This window comes from Rattus rattus, chromosome 17 (assembly GCF_011064425.1).
Source record: "Rattus rattus isolate New Zealand chromosome 17, Rrattus_CSIRO_v1, whole genome shotgun sequence".
Classification (NCBI taxonomy): domain Eukaryota; kingdom Metazoa; phylum Chordata; class Mammalia; order Rodentia; family Muridae; genus Rattus; species Rattus rattus.
The window spans coordinates 12,564,550-12,585,226 of record NC_046170.1 but is presented as its reverse complement, the minus strand read 5'-3'; the positions used below and the strand labels follow the sequence as shown (position 1 = coordinate 12,585,226).

At 43.5% G+C, this 20,677-nt stretch overlaps 1 protein-coding gene and 1 pseudogene across 2 annotated transcripts; one reads left to right on the top strand and one right to left on the bottom strand.

Annotated features, from left to right (window-relative positions):
• Positions 1-2,775: 2,775 nt before the first annotated feature.
• On the top strand, positions 2,776-9,888 carry LOC116886549 (CKLF-like MARVEL transmembrane domain-containing protein 2A). 2 transcript variants are annotated; one of them, XM_032888068.1, is made up of 5 exons: positions 2,776-3,039; positions 3,145-3,303; positions 6,486-6,587; positions 7,266-7,345; positions 9,547-9,888. In XM_032888068.1, the coding sequence occupies exons 1-5, from the start codon at positions 2,881-2,883 to the stop codon at positions 9,548-9,550; spliced, it is 504 nt and encodes a 167-aa protein (XP_032743959.1). In that variant the 5' UTR covers positions 2,776-2,880; the 3' UTR covers positions 9,551-9,888. The 2 variants fall into 2 exon arrangements, with proteins under 2 accessions (XP_032743959.1, XP_032743958.1); XM_032888067.1 differs by lacking the exon at positions 9,547-9,888 and having other exon boundaries at positions 2,881-3,039; positions 7,266-7,481.
• A 9,073-nt stretch (positions 9,889-18,961) lies between these two features.
• On the bottom strand, positions 18,962-20,273 carry LOC116886547 (annotated as a pseudogene).
• Positions 20,274-20,677: the final 404 nt, after the last annotated feature.

Sequence of the window (20,677 nt, the reverse complement as noted above, 5' to 3'; positions counted from 1 at the left end):
AATAATGCAAGAAAAACTCCTGATAAATTGGTGTCCTAGTTACCACTCCACTGCTGTGAAGAGGCACCGTGACCAAGGAAACTTACAAAAGGAAAGCATTTGATTTGGGGCTGGCTTACAGTTGCAGAGGAGGAGTCCATGACTATCATGGTTGGGAGTAGGGGGAGTAGGGTAGACAGGGACCATGGGGAGCAAATGGCCAAGAGGTTCTATCTGATCTGCAGGCAGCAGATAGAGAAAGGAAAAAAAAACGTCCTTTTGAAACCTCAAAGCCCCCCCCCCACCCACCCAGTGACACAGCTCTTCAACAAGGCCACAGCCCTAATCCTCCTACACAGTCCACCAACTGGGAACCAAAACATTCAAATATAAGACTTCGGACCTTCTCAATCAAACCACCATACTATCACTTTGAGTTTTCTGGGTGAGAGAACCATATTAAACACGGATATAAAAGAGGAGGTGGGAGAGGTCAAAACTGAGTAAGTCAGCTTGTTCCGAGGAGGAAGGGATCCTGCCTAGGTTGAAGGGCCTTGTGTGTGCCCTGTACTGCTCTAGCTCTATCTTTTAATGTTCCTGGCTGTTTTATAAATAAGGAATCTCATCTATCTAGCCTCTAACTTGCTCTGTAGTTGGGGATAACCCTGAACTTCTCATTGCCCTGCTTCAACCCCTCCTTCCTCCATGCTGGATTACAGGTATGCACCACCACCCCTGGTGTAGGCAGTGCTGGCATCCAGCTCGGGGCCTTGTGCATGCTAGGTCAGCATCCTGCCAATAGCAAGCAAGTTGCCAACTCCCTGACTTAGCCTCTGAACGTTCAGGTTTGCAGACACTCATGTTCTTAGACTGAGGTTAGGCACTTGACCCTGGCTCACAGGTTTAGATAAACTGAGCCTAAATCCTGATCCAATGGAAGGATGCAGGGAGTAGCTGATCAAATGCTGGAGGAATGGGAGGAGTAAGGGAACAGGACTTGGTTCTCGGTTAACAGTGTGGAGAGAAGTTACTCAAGGAAAGAAAACAGTTTAAAGCAGGGCTGATGTCTCAGTGCCACCTGCCACTAGGAGCAATGGTCCGAGCTCCAGCCTGGGGATCCACAGAATGGAAGGAGAAACTCAACTCCTTCCTGATGGCTCTAACCTTCACACATGCTGTGTCATGCACAGGACTGCACACACACACACACACACACACACACACACACACACACACACACACACACACACACACACACACACGTGTAGACAGAGAAACAGATACACACATGAAAGAGAAGAATCAAGAAAAGGAGAAACTTTGAAAAGAGTTTAACTTCCTGAAGTTAATTTAATAATTGTTGATATTTTGTCAACCCCACTGGATTGTGCCAAGCTGGAGTTGAGATCTTGGAACAGAGCCCTTTGCCCTGAGAAACTCACACAGGGGCTAGAAGAAGACTTTCCAGGAAACTCATCAAGTAGCCCAGAGGGAAGCATTTATGGCTGCAACACCAGGTGCTGTGATCCCTGGTCCCAACCTGGCAACTCCTTAACTGAGCTTTGTCTTGTCCTGCCAGGGTCCCCACACACCCAGCCTCCGTGTCTTCTTGCCTGTAGGGGCAGCAGCAGGGCACCTCCATGTCTTTTTGCCTCAGCCAGGTTTGCTTTCCCTTCCCCTCACAGACTCTGCAGCTGGGTTCTCTGCATCTGGAACCTGTCCCTTCCAGTTACTAAGAACTCCAGACCAGTCATCACCCCACCCTCAACTCTGCTAGGCTCTCAGATCTGGCACAGTGGTCCTCAACCTTCCTAACACTGGGACCCTTTAATACAGCTCCTTATGTTGTGGTGACCCCTCCACCACAAAATTATCTTCATTGCTGCTTCATAACTATAATTTGCTACTGTTATGAGTTGTAATATGACTGTTTTCTGTTAGTCTTAGACGACCCCTGTGAAAGGTCATGCTAAAGGTCATGCTAAAGGGTCGGGACCCATAAGGTGAGAACATCTGATCTAATAGCTAGTCAAGTTCAGGCCCGTGTAGGCAGCAAAGCCCACTGCCTCCCTTTTCTTGGAAAGAGAAACCTGGTGTACAGCAGCCAGGAGGGACCGGAGGCCTCTTGCAGCTCCTGACCTGGTGGGACAGGAATAGGAATGAGAGATGAAGCTGAGCTTGTGAAGTAATCTAGCCTTTCCTTCCCACCCGTGTTGTGTCTGACAGGTCCTGTGCTTCTCGGCAGCAGTCCTGTGTGTCATCGATGCATTGTTCGTTACCGAAAAGATGAGGCACAAAACACAAAGTTCCCCGGGGAAGAAAACTAAGCCCTCTGCTACCCGACGGAGGCAGAAGCAGCGCTGAAGTCACCCCGCCCTCCACAGCATTTGGCAGAGACTCGAGATCATGTCCACCTATAGAATCACTCCCTCCAGGCCATCACGGAGCGCCCATGCCACGTGAGTGTGACCCTAAATGCAAGGCTTTTAAGTTGGCAACACTTCCGCGTTTTCATGTGGCCTTCTGGAAAAGTTGCGAGTTATACTTCCACTCAAGGTTGACCCAGGAGGTCTGGAGGGAAAGCACCCCAGGGAGTGGGAGCAACAGCCAGAAGCCAGTTACTCCTTTTCAAGGAAGGCCTGGCTAGGACCAGTGGGGCTCAGTGAGTGTGGGTGCACGGACTGCCTGGTTCCCGCTGGACAGAGGAGACCTTGCTGGTGCACGAGATGAGGTGGGCTCGCGCCAATGAAGAGCAAGCGTTGGAATTCTGTAGTTCTAGTGGTCAGTTGAGAGCCTCCCTTGAACAGGTCTGGAGGCACCCAGCTCTCTCTTGAGCTGGGCCTGTTCAGGGACTGCAGGCCAGGGTGGGTGGTAGGGAGTTAAGAACTGCTTTTAACAACCATGGCATCAGGAATAAAGTATGCATTTCGGCCCAAAGGAGCTCAGCGCAAGGAGGACGCGATCCCCAAAAAAGGGATTCGACGCTATCTGTTTGAACTGAAACAGGGCAATAAAGCGTTCTGGCTGTCGGGACACGCCTTTACAAAGATTGTAACTTTGGTATATTGGATTGGAATTGAGGTGTTGTTGGGATGGGAGAGGACCTCAGAAATAGGTGAGAGTGCTTGCAGTAGGTCACGTGTATTAATTTTTTTTTCCACCCAGGTCTGCTTAATCACTGCATTAGACTACTTTGAATCAATGCTCCCACATCCTGTTCTGGTCCTGGTCCTCAGTATGGAAGTGGCAATCTACATATTCTTCATCTTCCTTAATACCTTTGCCATCAACCGGTACATTACCTTCATCTTCTGGCCTATGACAGTAAGTAACGACTGTGGTGAAGGTGCTGTGAGTCACATTCTTACACCTGGAACTTGGGCTTAGGCTGGGAAGCTGGGTTGAAGAGGACTTACCCACAAACATATTTTTTTAATTATTTCTTGCATTTAAGTGATTTGATCTGTTTGGGTGCCTTGGGGATGCATCATTTCTGCCTTATCTTAATCATTAAGTAAATAATGTGACAACAACATAACCCTGTTATTCCTTTATAATTAATTCATCTTTCCCCCACTTGTTTGAAATGTTGTTTTTGTCAAATGCTAAAAGAATCCCACGTGTAAGATTCACTTCTTGTCTTTCCGTTCCATTTCCTTGGTCTCCCTTTCCTCTCTCTCTCTTTTTAAAGGTTGTATAATATTCAGTGTGATAGGGATTCCACCTTGAAAGCAGATGTTATGATAAAAATAAACATAGGTCTTCCTTACATTGAAAATAGAGACTAGAATGTTCAATAAAATGTTAGCACACCAAATCAAGCAGCACATCGGAGCAGCCTATCACAGAGAAGCATCATCCATCAGGGATGTAAAGATGGTTTTGTCTTCAAACTCTATCAATACACGTGTACTCTTCTATATTGACAACAAAAATATAAGTTGCCAGAAAACTATTTGGTAATGATCAATAATAGCTTTTGTAAGAATCCTGACAAACTGGGCTTCAAGGACTCATCTGATCCTAGTAAGAGGTGTCTACCCGGCATTGCATTTCTTAGTGAAGCCTTTCTTTATCAATCCTGCTGACCCTGTCTCTTATTGAACTGAAATCTGAGTATAATGTGACAAGAGTGTGCAGGTGTGTGCAGAGCGGGGCGGAGAAACAAGGATTGCTCCCATGTAACATGAGTCTCTTCAGAGAGAACACAGAGGAATCTGCAGCCACAGTTGGTCCAAATGAGTGACTAAGGTTTCCGGGGCCCAAACAGCAGTGCTGCTGCACGATAGCAGAGAGCAGTGAGAAAATGTGACCTTCACACCATGCAGAGTCTACCTCGTGTCTGAGAATAAGCCTGCTGAAAGACAAGTTCAGCTTTATGGCAAGATTATGAAATCTGGTGAATGGATATCAAGGAAACCCAATGAGTTGGGAAATCTGCTGCAATCCCAGGTAGGAAGTTCTTACCGTAGAGATGGCAGACACAACTGCCGACAGATGAGCTCTGGTGCACAGAGGTGACTGACGAAGCTGTTACACTCTTGAATTCACAATAGCTGTGGTTCTATACACTCGATCTGGCCCATTAACACCCTCCATGGAAGGTTCAGGGGCTAACCTAAAAGATTTGTATGTAGTCACAGGATTGATGCAGAAAGAACAGACATTTTCTTCAGCTTGTAGCCATTGGTAAGATGCCTTGCTTCTGTATACAAATCCCCATCCATGCTCCCAAACCAACCACAGTGAACTATTCACTGGGGCCCAGGCTTGCATACGAGCATGAAGGCGCGCATGGGCACACACACACACACACACACACACACACACACACACACACACACACACACAAAGGAGGAGAAGGTGGGGATAGTTGAGAGGAGCAGAGTATCCAGAATAAGAAGCACAAAGAGAAGGTGACAGGGAGAAGGGCCTGGAACATGTTTGAAATACTTTATATACATGTAGGAAAATATAATGAAGCCATAGTTGTTTATAACGACCATGAATTAATTAAAAGACACCTGATTTACCACAAAGCTTTGGGGCTAGATCAGGATTTAACTAATGGAATTGTTACAAGTTGAATGTTTGTGTCCTCCGTGAATTCATATCCTGAGACTGGGCCTTCGAGGGAGCCAGAAAGAGAAAACAGAAAACACCAAGTTGGGACCCTGATGTAAAACGATTATTAATATCATTACAAGAAGAGACAGTAGCATCTTCTGTCCAATGAAAGGTCTTATGAGGATAGAGAGGGAAGGACAGCTGTCTCCAGCCAGGCAGAAGACTCTCAGCAGAGACCGGATTTTCTGGTCCATGGATCTTGGTCCTCCCGCCCCAAGAACGCTGAGAAGATGAGCATGTGTTGTTTGAGGTACCTAGTCTATAGCATTTCATAATGGTGTGCTGAGCAGACTAATGCAGACTCAGAGGATCCAGACTTCTATACATCCTGTGACTTGTGTAAGACAGAGGTGGCATTGAAGAAGAAGACTAGGGCAGGAGCTGGAGTCATGGTGAAGCAGTTCAGAGCCCTGGCTGCTCCTGCAGGGGAGCTGGGTTAGGGTCCCAGCACCCAAGCAGCTCCCAAACTGCAGGAAGTCTAACTCCCATGAAGCCGGTGTTCTCTCCTGGCCTCCTTGGGCACTGAGCAGATTTGTTAGGACTCCATTCGTTACAGGCAACACACTTATACACATAAAATATAAATTAAACAACTCTTTTCTTTTAAAATACAATTGGACAGAGTATTCAATGAGAGTGTGTAGGGATATTGGCAAGAAGAGTGTACATCCCCCGAAAGTTAAAAACAAATTAATATTTAGACCTTCTGAAAAAAAAAAGTAAAAAAAAAATGGGACAATGGGTACAAACACATAGAAATTCTGGGCTTTGTTTTGCTTTTTATTCTCTTTATTTTATCACCGCCCATACATTCTGTGTTGGGAGAAGAAAGGTTGTATGCAGTAAGAGAAGACCAGATGCCCCAAGGGAAAAAGAGTTAATGAAGGAACAAGCCATCCCAGAAGGTGGTCCAGGGGTGAGGCAGGGGCTGGGGTAAGAGGGAGCTGCAAGGCTCCCAGTGCTAAGTCAGAGGGAAAGAACGTCCTGCCAGCAACACTGCTCATGAAAGGCCCTGAGAGGAGAGAACAGAGATGATGAGGGGAGGAGCCCAACAGAGGTGCAGGAAGTGACCTGGCTATGCATTCACTTACATGATTATTGATGGGCACCAGATAGCTGATTATGTAGACCAGATGGTATCTCATGTCTCCTGAGGGCTGTGCCAGTTAAGTTTAGACTTTGTGCTCCACTCACAGGAGCCAGCAGGGAGTGACTGGTTGACCTGCCTGGTCAGAAGTTCATTTGCCTTTATATGTTTTATGTTAAATGATCAGGGAGAGGGAGGCGTTTGAAAATGGTTCCGTGGAGGAGATCGTGCTGTTTCCAGGGTGGATGGGTCACAGCTCTCTAAGACCAGCTTCTCTCTCTCCCACTTTCAGGATCTATTGAACAGCCTGTTCTCCTGTGTGTTCCTCGCAGGCTCTATATTCTTTGCTTTCAAGGCTAGACGAACATTGCCAAAGCCCTACTTAACCGCTATGGTAAGGCGTTTTCTGCTGAGCTGTGGATTTTCTTAAATCACTGTCAAATAAATCCTAGAGTCAGGTGCTGGGAGGGAGCTCATCCTGTAGAATGCTAGCCTTGCTTGATTTACCACACTGCAAAAACCTACCGTGGTGCCTCATGTTTGATTATAGTGTTGCACGAAGGAGATAGAAGCAGAGGATCAGAAGTTCAAAGCCATCTTTGGCTTAAACATGATTTCAATGCCATCCTGGGGTGTATGAGGTTACATCTCAAATGAACGAATACATAAAGCTTGGAGTCATAGCAAATTTTTTCTTTTTTTTCCTTTTCTTTTTTTTTTTGGAGCTGGGAACCGAACCCAGGGCCTTGCGCTCGCTAGGCAAGCGCTCTACCGCTGAGCTAAATCCCCAACCCCTGCAAATTTTTAATGATCAAGACACAGTTTAAAAAGAAAACAGGTGGTGTTTTGGAAATTCATCCCGCTATCTGTGACATTCATGTATGTATAAAGAAGAAAGGAAAAAAGATGTTGGGCCGTTGGGCACAAAACCACAGATGGCAGACCTAGGGTCCAGGATTGGGAAGTTTGAGGGGTACACTGTGCATCAAGTCTGATAAAAGACAAGGGAGGGCCTCTGTGAGTTCCTCGTACGTACGACCCCCAAAAAATGAACAGCCATTTGCTTTCCTAGATCTTCATGGGAGTTGCTGCAATCTCTTGTTTCCTCGATATTTTTCTTCAACTCCCACACTTCAGAGGCCTTCGGAGGAGGTATTATATGAAATAGTGAAGGTTGTGTTATCATAGTTGATGGGAAAAGACACTTGCATTTCCATCGTGGTTGTCATTTGACCGACTAGACATAGATATACACCTGTGAAGTTATCCACCATAAGCAGCATATTTAAAACAGCCATACATGGCAAACCTTAGTTATAGACTGATTGCCCATACAACAGCGGTCCCATGAGATGATGTCACCTGGTGATATCAGCGCCATCTTAGTGTCTATATTTCTATGATAGTCTGCACAACAAAATTACTCAATAATATATTTCCCAGAGTGCGTCTGTGAAGTGGCACTTGATTGGCACCCAAACCCCTAAAATGTTCCTCATGCCCTTGTTAATTCCTTCTTCCTGGCTACTCCAACCCCAGGGGTCCACTCATCTGTTTTCTGTAATTTGTGTATTTTCTATAAAGTTTGCTTCTGCTTTCTATAAATACAGCTTTTGTTGTAACAGCAGATGAGCTTTTATTTCCTAGAATGTCCTATAAATAGCCTAATGTGTACTCATCTGTCATCTTTCATCCATCATAATCATGAGAGTCATATGTCAATATATATCCATATTAATACTTCATTCTTTTCACTAGCATTCCATTATGTGAATATGTTGCATTAAATAATATAAAAAAAGGTACCATCCCATGCTAGTGCCAGCTACTCTCCAGCCCCAGTGATCTCGCTGCCCCATGCAGCAAGCACTCATCTCATGGTTAGCTGTCACAAACCCCTCTAACCCAGTAAAATCAAAACTCTGGAGGCTTGTAATTTATCAATCAGATTTATATCAGTAAATTCTCACCCCACAAATGCTGAAAGAACTCAGAGCCACTTATTGGACAAATTGTCCTGTAATAATCCCTCCCTTAAATGATATTCACAGCTACCTGTGACTGTTTAAAGCCACATGGATCTGGGTCGTCCTTCTCTTCCTCCATCTTCCTTCCTTCCTTCCTTCCTTCCTTCCTTCCTTCCTTCCTTCCTTCCTTCCTTCCTTCCTTCCCTCTCTCAGTACTCTCTCCTGCCTCTCCAAAACTCTCAGCCCGCCCTCCTTTTCTACTGTCCAATCACAGGCTCTAGCCTTGTCTTTCACCTACCCTCACCTGCTTACAGACAACAATCTACATGGATAGACCTGTTCCCCTGCCCTTCATGCATGTGTGCACTTGTGTGTGTGTACATGAGTGTGTGCACCTGTGTGTGTCTGTGCATGCCTGTGTGTTCCAGAGCATGTGTGTGGCTGTGTGTATATGTATGTATGTGGTATGTGTATGCATGTGCATGTTCATGTGTTTCTGGGGATTAACAAATGCGTTTACATGTGTTAAGTTAGGGACCTCTCACACCTCTCACCGAGCTACATCCGAGCTCTAGTCACATGTTCTCTATCCATTCTTTAACAGGTATCATTTAGGTTCTTCCCACACTAAATGTATTTAGTAAGAGGAATTGCATGAAAATGCATATAGATTTAGTTTTCTTCTGACAATGTTTCTACCCATGTCCTCCCTCTCTTCCACTCCCACTCTCCCCTTCATCTTTCCCCTCATGGCAGCATTCAACTGAAGTTTAATAGTAGATTGCTGATTACTAAGAGTTAAAGAATTGTGAGGGAGCAGACAATGAAGAATTCTAGGCAGCCAGGATGTAGATGTTTTTGAGAAGTAGCAAGAAGCAGAAAACAAACAAACAAACAAACAAACAAACAAACAAAAAACAAGCAGAACAGAACAGGGCTTGTCTGGGGAAGAGAGGAAAGGGCTTTGGGAGGAGGGTTTTACAGAAGACAACCTAGATGTGCTTATAGGAAGATGAAGAGAAGAGCTGTCAGAGGAAGGCAAACTGAGGGAGAAAGGAGATACTCGGAAGGGACAGGCCTGAGAAGCACAGTGGAGTGATTAGCTGCACTTGAAACAGGTCACTTAGTCTTCTAAACCGCAAGCAGGAATCAGTTCCACATGTTAGCCACGTCTCTCAAGTCTACAATGTATGGCAGAAATCTTACTGTTTTTAGACCTCATTTTGTGGCTAGGGATATGTGTTAAGTCATGGTACAGCACTCACATACCTGAGACCCTGAATCCAACCCCCAGTACCGCACAGGCACACACCTTCCCATAAACTGATTGTTTCTATAGATTAGACTTGCATGACCGATGACTATGTCTCTGTTTTCTCCTTTTAGGTAATAACTGTGGCCTCTATGACCTTTTTCATCATGGCACAAGCCCATGAACCATATATCGTTATCACTGGGCTTGAAGTCACCATCATTCTCTTTCTCATAGCCTTATATATGTGCAGACTTGACAAGATGGTGAGATAGCTCTTTGGCCTTTGCTTGAGAAACTTCAACGTTAAGCCTTAACTACCTTTCCTGTCATAAGACACCTTAGTCAACTACTTGGTACTCCTAAATCTTTTAAGGTGATCTCTGCTCACTGCTAAACAGTCCATGATGTACTTGGGGAAGGCTCTCAGGGATTCAGGATACCCACAGAACATAATTTATCTTTACTGTATCTACCAGTAGGTGTGGCTGACCTTTATCTTAACTGTAAATGTTATGAAATATAATCTGGTGGCCAGCGAGGGTACCTGGAAGACCCATACCAAAGTGTGCAACTAAGAAATAAACACCACAAAACAGACCTGGTATGAGGGAGGTTTATTTGCGGCAATGGAGGGGAATGAAGACCTGAAGAAAAGGGAGCAGGGAAGAGGGGACAGAAAGAGAGGAAGAGAGACTGATCAGGAACAGGTTGGTGGAGGGAGAGAGAGAGAAGTGGAGAGGAGAGGAGGAAGAGGAAGAAGGTGGAGGAGGAAGGAGAGAGGGAGGAGGAGAAGAAGAAGAAGAAGGAGGAGGAGGAGGAGGAGGCGGAGGAGGAGGAGAGAGAGAGAGAGAGAGAGAGAGAGAGAGAGAGAGAGAGAGAGAGAGAGAGAGAGAATGCTACCTCTGCTGCTCCTAGCTCTGTTGGTAATGCAGGTGATGATGCTGTTGTTAGGTTCCTCCCTGGGAAGAGCCTAAGGGAATCACCTGCAAACTAACATTCCTCCCTTTTTGCTCAATTAAAATGAGGAGCTAGGAAGTGGTAATGGTGGGTCAGGAGTGAGGTCATACTGTTCCATCTGTGCAGTTCCAGCTGGAACAGTCTGTGGGGCTAGACTGGAGCACCTGTGGGTAGCTACTCTAGAGCTGTCCTGGATGCAGATTTTGAGTAAACACCTGGATTTGTCAGGAGGCTATATATACATATTAGAGGCAGAAAATATAAAGTTGAGTAGGTTAGGGAAAAGGTTTTTTTCCCCCGTAGGTATATATTTGAAACCTTTGGGCCCATGGCCTTGGTAGTTGGCATAGGGGAGTACCAAAACCAGGGAAAGGGGGAGGAATCCCACCCTCTGGAATAGACAACAGGTAGAAAACTTATGCTATTAATCAACAAGGGTATTTATCCAGGTAGAGTTCATTTGACCCATGAGAGGTGGATCCAAGAATTCCCTGAAGCTTACAAGAATATTTTTAAATTTATAAAAAAAAATAAATTTGTTTAAAGCGTGAACACTATTTGTACTGGATGGTTTTGTGTGTCAACTTGACACAAGCTGGAGTTATCATAGAGGAAGGAGCCTCCCTTGAGAAAACACCTCCATGAGATCCAGTTGTAAGGCATTTTCTCAATTAGTGATCAAGGGGGGAGGGCCTAACCCATTGTGGGAGGTGCCATTCCTGGGCTGGTAGTCTTTGGTTCTATAAGAAAGCAAGCTGAGCAAGCCAGGGGAAGCAAACCAGTAAGCAGCATTCCTCCCTGGACTCTGCATCATCTCTTGCCTCCAAGTTCCTGCCCTGTATGAGTTCCTGTCCTGACTTCCTTTGGTGATGAAACAGCAACGTGAAGTGTAAGCTGAACAAGCCCTTTCTTCCCCAACTTGCTTCTTGGTCATGATGTTTGTGCAGGAATAGAAACCCTAAGACGCTATTTAAAGTGTGGTTAGGGAAGACAAAAATCTTTGGTGGAGCAGAAGGTCAAGAGGGGCTTTCCCCTTCTATCCAGAAGACTGAGTGTACACACATTTAGCACAATGAGAAACATTTTTAAGTCTCTACTTAAAAGATGACCAAAGGAAAGTTAAAATCGTGAACTTGTAACTATGATAGTTGATCATATAGCAGAATGTTTTACCAGCATTAAGCTAATAATTGATCAGAACTCCACTACCAGAACCAAAGACTACCAGCCCAGGAATGGCACCTCCCACAATGTTTAAACTCTGGACTTTCAAAGTCCTAATACAACAGTAACATAGCGAGGGGAAGAAAACTGAAGCATTTTTCATCTTTTATGTGCCTTAAATCACTTTCCTCTTACCACCTAAGTTTTTCACATCCTCCCAACATTCATAGCTTGCATTTACCAACCTCGAAACATTTTCTGAGATCCTCAAAACACTTTTTTAGATCCTCATAACTTAAGCTTTCATATCTCCAGACCCTATATAAATTTAAAATTTTTCTTATTCAGTTATGAGACACAGGTGGTTGATCACTGAAAGAAGTCACTGCGAAGTGAGTTTCTTTAAAGGAATAGCAAAAAGCTACCGTAGCCTGCTTATCTTTTCTTACTAAGCCTGTGAGCAAGGCATACCTATTTGCTTTTCTAGCAAGAGATCTGGTAATTTTGTTTTTAAATTTTTTTTATTTTATCTACTTTTATTTTTTACAGTCCAGTTATTACCCCCTCCCAGTCCACTCTCCCACAGTTCCTCACCCACCCACCCCTGCCCCCGTCAGGTCTCCAAGAGGATGTCCTCTCTCCCCTGCCCTCTGGAGGCCTCCCTACTCCCTGGGGCATGTCTTCTCCCAGACCAGGAAGTCCTCTGCTGTGTATGTATTGGGGGCCTTGGACTAGCTAGTGTTCGATGCCTGGTTGGAGATCTCAGTGGTCTGGGTTAGTTGAGTCTGCTGGTCTTCCTATAGGGTTGCCCTCCTCCTCAGCTTCTTTCCCTAATTCAACCACAGAGGTCCCTGACTTCAGTTCAATGGTTGGATATAAGTATCTGCAGCAGTCTCAGCTGCTTGTTGGGCCTTTCAGAGGACAGCCATGCTAGGCTCCTGTCTGTAAGCACGCCGTAGCATCAGTAATAAAGTCAGGTTTTGGAGCCTCCCCTTGAGATGGATCCCAAGTTGGGCTGGTCACTGGACTGCCTTTCCCTCAGTCTCTTCTCCATTTTTTTTTCCTGCAGTTCTTTTGGACAGGAACAATTCTGGGTCAGAGTTTTGACTGTGGGATGGGAACCCCACCCCTCCACTTGATGTTCTTACTGAAGGCGGACTTTACAAGTTCCCTCTCCCCACTGTAGGGCATTTCATCTAAGATCCCTCCCTTTGAGTTCTGAGATTCTTTCACCTCCCAGGTCTCTGGTACTTTCTAGAGGGTCCCCCCAATCTCACATCCCTGAGGTTGCCTGTTTCCATTCATTCTACTGGCCCTCAGGCCTCTCTCTCATGCCTGATCCCCCTTTCCCCTCCCCTTCCCCTCTCCTACCCAGTAGCAACCTTATCTGTGATAGCCAGAAGCTGGAAACAACCCAGATGTCCCACAACGGAAGAATGGATACAGAACATGTAGTTCATTTACACAATGCAATACTATTCAGCTATTAAGAATGAGGACATTAGGAGTTTGTCCGGCAAATGGATGGAACTAGAAAATATCATCCTGAGTAAGGTAACTCAGACCGAAAAGGACATGCATGGTATGTACTCACTAATAAGTGGATATTAGCCAAAAAAATACAGAATACCTAGGATACAATCCATTGAACTAAAGAACAAGAAGAGCCCAAGTGAGGATGCTTCAATCCCACTTGGGAGGGAGAAGAAAACAATTACAGGAGGCAGAGATCTGGTAGCTTTAACTAGCTAATGAATTGACTAACATGGTGGTGGATTACCTCGGGGATAAGCAGCTAGTTGCCTGTTGTTCTCTAGCTGTCAAGCTACAGTTAGCTTAGCTGTATGACCTGAGAAGGGTAAATTATAATCTAAATGTCATATATTAGTTAAAATGAGAGAAATTAGTCCATAGTTTGCAACCTAGACAGTTTTCCCAGGCTCCCGTGGTCTCCATCATAATGTGGGCAGAGACAGTCTGGCTATCAGGTTCTTTCCTGTGGAAGAGGAACATGGGAGAGATAACTTTACCTTGTCTTAAGCAACATGAGACAATTAACACTCTGGGTATCCTCTGTTTGTCCACAGTTCAAGCTGGGCCCTGGCAGTGGGCAAGACAAGTGCCCAGTGGTTGGTGTACCAAAATCCAGATGGAGTCCTTTATCACTGTGCCTATATCTTTTTAGAGACCTTGGAGGGGGGTGGTGATCACTGTTAGTATTTTGGAGTCTGTGTCATAGTAAGTTTAAATAAATATTTAATGCCATATCCAGAAGATTCCTGACAAGACTGAAAGCTAGTACCTATTCAGTATACCTGAGTTAAACAATCTATGTTTGTTTCTAGTTATTTGCTCTAAATTGTACCCAGCAAACATAAAACAGGAAGTCAAATAAGCTTATCCTTGTAATTAACTGTATCAGTTCTTAGCATGACTTTAAATATAATCCTGAACATATTAAAGATATGATCATTCATAAGGTTACCCACTATTAGCTTTCATTATTAAAACTATAGTAGCTTTTGAGACTAGAACCTGTTAGGTTAGGACCTTAAAAATCACCATTTTGAGTTGAAGCTCTTCTAGGATCAGAACAAAACTCTTCAATCTATGTTAGGGTTAGGGTTAGGGTTAGGGTTAGGGTTAGGGTTAGGGTTAGGGTTAGGGTTAGGGTTAGTAAGCCATGACATCCCATAACAGAGATGGCTGCCAGCCATGTGACTGCCCTTAATCAAGATGGTAGTGAAGCTATGGCTCCACCTTTTCAGCCCTTAGCAAAGATGGCAACTAGACATGCATTGGTTTTATTCCAGAATGGAATCATGTCACATGACTCAAGATTCGGTGAACACAGACTTTCAATTACTGTTTTGATCCTGGACTTAAAAACACGCTTGAGTTTGTAAAATGTGAGCAGTTAGACATTTTCAGAGCTAGCAATAAGGTAGAACAGCATAAAATAGCAGTAGAACAGTATGAACAACTTCAAAATTATCCACACTTAAATAACATCTGAATCCCTATGAGATTAGATCCAGTGGCCAGAAAACCAGAGGATGAATTGAACATAGGTGGCTGGTGGCAGGAGAAAGAAACAGCATTCCCACAAAAATCCATATCAACTTAAAATATGAGACTCATTGTTGCCTTTTTAGTCTAAAAAGAGACACAATAATAAACAGTTCATTAGGGCTAAGAAATTTTATAATTGCTGCTTCATATCATGTAATCATCTTGAGATGGTAATGTTACATGGCAGGTTGCAAAGCCATGTGGCTGATCGTTCTAATATTTAAAACATGTTTCCTAGTACATCTATCTATCTGTCTGTCTGTCTGTCTGTCTATCTTTATCTATCCTATCTATCTCATCTATCTATCATCTGTATGTCTATCATCTGTCTATCTTTATCTATCCTATCTATCCTATCTATTTATCTATCTATCCTATCTATCCTATCTATCCTATCTATCTATCTATCTATCTATCTATCTATCTATCTATCTATCTATCTATCTATCTATCACCTGTCTATCTATCTATGAATGTAGCATTCAAATTATATGCACATATACACAGAGTTAAACCCGTTATATACATAGAGTGGAATTTGAGTTAAGTACACACATATGTGTTCTTAAAAAGAGCTGAAAAAAAAAGCCAAATATTGTTGCAAACTAGACTTTAACCCATACCCAAGGGGCAATTTATAAATCCTTAGATGAGAGTTAATAGCATAATCAATCTTTTTTTTTGATAAAAAAGCCTTTATTTAATTGTGCCCAATAAAATAAAATCAAACCCTTAGGAACAAACTTCAAGAAAAACTAGCAAGTTTGTGGAGTGAACTTAACATAAACATCCTGTTGCTTTTGAAGAGGGTTCTAGTTTCTGTTGCTTTCAAGTTTTCTGATTTGCTGCTTTCATTATTTAGATATTTATTTGTTTGGAAGAGTGCCCTGTAAAGAGGGTTCCTACTTAACTCTGGGCAGGTGCATTTGTGCAGTTATACCCACGTGGATAGATGGATAGAAAGGGAGCAGGCTCACTGGTCCCTGGGAGGGCTGTGTGACAGTCACTTGGACTCAACCTGTTCTGTTCCCAGGGAGCCATGCAGACAGTCTTCAGATTCTTCCTGTCTTTGTAACCTCTGCTCAAAGCAGATCCTGTATTAAGGGCATGCCTTTTCTTAGGCTAATTGGGAATACAGTTCAGTACAGAATAGAGACTTTTTAAAATGCAGTAAGGTGGTCAATGCATTGTATGATCAGTTTCTGTGTAGTCTGAGAAGTTTTGCAGCCACTAAAGTTAAAACCATACTTTTAGAAAAACACTTATGGAGAGTATTAATTGACCACTTCAGGCATGTATTAGTACTGGGTAAATATCTTTGACCTCTTCAGGCACAATACCCAGTGTCCTGATAAGCACTTAAGACTGCTGTGGCAAGCTGTTGTAAAGTGGCAAATACACACATTTCCTCTTTTCTTCCCCTTTACTGAAAAGGCTGTGAAAACTGTAAATCTTGTTTTTCTGATGAGATGGTATTGGAGTGTACCCAACTTTTAAGGTTTTCTGGAATACTAAAAAGAAAAAAAAATACCTATGAACTGTTATGTCTTTATTTTCTCTCTCTCTCTCTCTCTCTCTCTCTCTCTCTCTCTCTCTCTCTCTCTCTCTCTCTCTCTCTCTCTCGTGAACACTCAGTAAAAAGGTGTTCCCAGGATGAAAGGTCATTTATGCTGCATGCTAAAACTAGGAAGTAATTTTCATAGTTAGGTGACTCCATATAAATTAGTTGTGGTAACTATACTGGTCAATGTTACTGTTCCAGTAGTTAATATTTTTCTACAAACTGTCTCATTTTCATTTTTGTCAGTGAATAATAACAAAGTCAATAGAAGGCTGCTGCTCTAAGCATTTAGCATCCAGAGGGTCTAGAGTAGCTGATCTCCATGTGTAGAGTTGATTGTTTAGAAGGCAGTTCCAGTTAAGCAAAGCCTTCCTCCCAAGAAAGCCACAAAGAGCTGAGAGGGAAAAACTGGTCTCTCCGTACATCTATGTTGTACCCAAACCTTGTGGTACAGAGTTGGGCTCAGGACTGAACCTTGTTCTGCAGATTGTAGTTTCTTGAGTGTTCTTTCCCCAGTTATTTATTATTTATTTATTTATTTATTTATTTATTTATTTATTCATTTATTTATTTATTTATGACCAGTGACCCCGACCACATGTAAGATAGGTACCCATTCTTCCCTGTGGGAAAGAATTAAAGAAGGCTTCATTTTTTGGGCTCTTAAGAATGGTGCTTTCATTAGTTTCTATAGCAGACTGCTGGCTGGGAAAAGGCCAACATTTTTGGGAAGTCAATGCTATGTTAAGCTCTTGAGCTAAACCAACAGCTATAAATTATTGTCCCAAGAAAATGTGATGCTGTCCTTTGTCAAAGATTATACATGGCTGGGTGGCAGGTGTAGGTATCTTTAGATGGACTGGACCAGTAATACTTTTATAACTACATGGACTTTATGGTTCTTTTTCTAGGGTGAAACCAGTATTTTGTTTTTATTCTGATGTTGTTCTTTGGAGTCAATTTATATATAATCATTTCTAAAGGACTGTTTAAGCACCTGCAATCTAATTAAACAAAACCTAGGTACACCATGGATTCAGATCTGACTTTCTGTTTCTGACCATTAGATTTACTTTGCTAGATATAGCAAATGTTAAGTAAAATACTGCCATGTAGATGGTTGGGGCCTCTTTTTCACAGTCACTGACAAGATCTGTGATTGTGAAGGTAGCATTCTTCATGTGAGCTCTCCATGTGAGTTCATTTTATAGAGCAGTTAAGGGGGCCCACCCTCCTGCAAAGGTGGCAACCAGGCAGGCTTACCTTGTAAGACACTTTGTTCTCTCTTGAACCTTGGAATTGTGAGACTTAAAAGCATTGAATGCTACTTTAGAAGGTAAGTACAAGTGGAAGTCTTCAGTCTGTGGTCACTTTGTAAATATTAGCTCAGGTTATCCCCCTCCCTCTCCCCCAAACAAAAAGAGTTCACATCCTACTACATTTGGGCATATTAAATCAAAATTCTAAAACAAACCAGTTTTGTTTCTGGAACTGACTTCACCTTAAAGCACTGCCTCATCTTCAGGATAGCCTGCCTAGTTTGGACTTCTGTGACGTCAGACACTAGTACCACAAGAGTTGGAAACTGGCTGACTGACAGTGTGATGACATCCCAGCTTTTACATAGGTGAGATATACTTAAATGTCAGGACTTAAAAGAAGTTTTCATTACTTTTTATTGGAAACTGCACTGAATGCTAAATGTCCATCTTTACAATAAACAAATACAGTAATGGAAACTCACACTAAGACAAGACATACTTCTATAGCCATTATTTTTCTGTTTGGGACAGTTTGAAAGTTTTTCTTTTGTCACAAAAACAGGAATGTACCTATACAAAGGCTCAAAATAGGCCATCTTTAAAAACAAAAAGGCAATGATTTACAAGACTATGAATAGAACATGTAACTAGCTGATACAAATCTAATAGGATTTGTTAAAATCAGTCACAGCTAATGGCATGTCTGAAGTGTTCTTGTGTAAAATATCACATGAAGAAAAGAATTTAATCAATGTCTAAAAAAGTGGATTTGTTCATAGACAATCTGACAAGTTACCATAAAAAGTGTTTCCCGAGACATAAGGAAATGCAACAGTATTCTTCTTGAACCCTTCTTCTCCAAGACTTTCCACTCAATAAAATAGCTGAGGAGCTGAAACTGAGAAAATATATTTGAGTACAAACAGCTTGTGAAACTTAATACTTTTTTCTTTTGTTCTTTTCCTTTTTGTATTATCAGAGGGTTTCACTGAACTCACAACTGACTTCACTGCTCAGATGTGAAGCCTTCTGTACAGGAGCTTTTGCTTCTTCAATCCTGTGCGCGGAGATGTCTACACCGGCAAACAATGTCCTCCCCATCTTGTCTTAATTTTAATCTTCCTATCAGCAAAGGAGGCACCAGCCCCTGGAGACCAAAGGGACTAGCCTTGATGGGGATTTCCTCTCAATTTTTTATTGATATTCGGAGCTCTTGATGCAACATTCTACAGCAAGCTGCCCAGGAACTGCTGTGCCTAGGGATTGATAAAGGAGAAGCTCTATTCTTTGTAATTTGATGCACAGATGAAAAACTTAACACACACTAACAGAAGTTTGGTCATTAATAATCACATCCTAGTCTTTCTACACTTCTGGAAGCAGATACCATCTTGTTTTCTAGCTTTTGAAGCTTTAACACTGCAGTATCATTGATGTCCAGGATCAGTTTAAAAGACCATCAAATTCATCCGTTTTCTACTGTCTCTCGGTCCCAAGTTTCTCTGAATGATTACCTTCAGGCTTTCTCTGCTATTGCTCATTGGAGTGCTCTCGATTGTCCCCGTGTTTTGTGGGCTGGTTGAAGGGGGGAGCTTGAGAAGGGTGGGCCACTATGGGGAGGTTGTGAGTCACAGGGATGATTCCTTCCATAGCTGGAGGAAGCTCTCCTCGAGCCACACCTACAATGCCTGGTGGACACCTGTATGTGGCACCACTGAGCTCAGGATGAATTGTTTGCTGGTCAATGACTGACCTAGAAGCTGAAGTAAACGAAGACTTCTTTGTTGACAGTTTTGTAAGCTTTCTGGGACCTGTGATTGTTCGACGGATCTCGGTGGCATCTGCTTCCCTCATCTCTAGTGATGCTTGTTCTCTGTACCAGGCTGTGTGTGGTGTGCAGATGAGATTTGGAGCATCCTTCAATGGGCCCTGAGCAAAGCTGAAGGGCTCAGACTCATGTACATCTAGAGCAGCTCCTTGTATCTTGCCCTCTTTGAGGGCCCGAGCTAAGGTTTTCTCATCTACCAGGCCATCTCGGGCTGCATTCACAAGGAATGTTCCTTGCCTCATCTGCTTGGTAGTGAAGTCATTGATGAGGTGGTGGTTGTGCTCGTTCAGATTGCAGTGCAAGGAGACACAGTCACTCTGATACAGCAAGTCCTGCAGGGTGTAGACCCTTTGCACGCCCAGAGACCGCTCTTACCCATCCTGTAAGTAGAGGTCATAAAATATGATGCTGAATACATAGGCCTTGTCTCGAACTGTAACTGCCTGCCCAGTGCGACCAAAGCCAATGAGGCCCAATGTTTCCCCTCGGATCCGAGCAGCTCCCGAGGCGACCTCCTGGATCTGTTCCACACTTCGTACCTTTGTGCCTTCTCGTAGGGCCTGGTACAGCCATGTGTTCCACCGATACAGATTGAGGATGTGGCAGACTGTCGAATCTGCTCTCTCCTCCACCACAGCAGATGGGATGTTGCACATGGCGATCCCGAGCTCGCCAGCAGTCTGGATGTCCACGTTGTCTTAGTCACTATCAATTCAGCAATAACTCTCAGGGCCTTGAACTTCTCCAAGTCTTCCCGGGTGAGGGTGATAGTGTGGTACATCATGACACCTGCAGCCTCATTCAACACCACCTCATGGATTTCTTGAGTGGACTGTGCATTGCAGGAGGCGACAGTGGCCAGGTCCTTCAGGATGGGCATTTCCACAGTGCAGTCTCCATCAGTGCCACTAGGGGGCGGGGGTACAGGAGGTCGTTCATGATCTGGGGGCGGATACCTTCACAAACCCTGTCCAATCATTGCCGCTTGATTTTGTGCTTATCTACAAGGGCCATTCTTTATCGAACTTTGCAACTCTCTGATTCAAAAGGCAAAACAGTCAGCTAAGAACTTAGGGGAACTCGCAGGAGTCTGTGTGCATTGCACCACTATGGACCCAATATAAATGTGTTCACAAACTCTACAGCTCATGCGATGGGCGGTCTGATTTTTCAGAAGGCGCAGCTTCATCGGTTCGCCACCATTTACAGCAATGAAGCCCTTGCTTGGAAAGATAATAAATTGGAAGGGCTTCATAAATCTCACAGGGAATTCCTTTAAACAAGGATCGTCAGCAAAATTCCATAAATTACCCCCTGGCAGCCTTGAGCAATCACCTCCAGCACGCATTTTTGTTCCTCCTGCCTTTGTGCATAACTACTTGCAAACAAATCAAAGTAAGACCCACTCTTGGTTTTTC

Bases quoted from the DNA above. Each gene is read 5' to 3' on its own strand.
- LOC116886549 (XM_032888067.1), top strand. From the start codon at position 2,881: ATGGCATCAGGAATAAAGTATGCATTTCGGCCCAAAGGAGCTCAGCGC. The intron at 3,040-3,144 runs GTATATTGGATT...TTTTCCACCCAG, and splicing joins TTACAAAGATTGTAACTTTG to GTCTGCTTAATCACTGCATT. The intron at 6,588-7,265 runs GTAAGGCGTTTT...TTGCTTTCCTAG, and splicing joins AGCCCTACTTAACCGCTATG to ATCTTCATGGGAGTTGCTGC.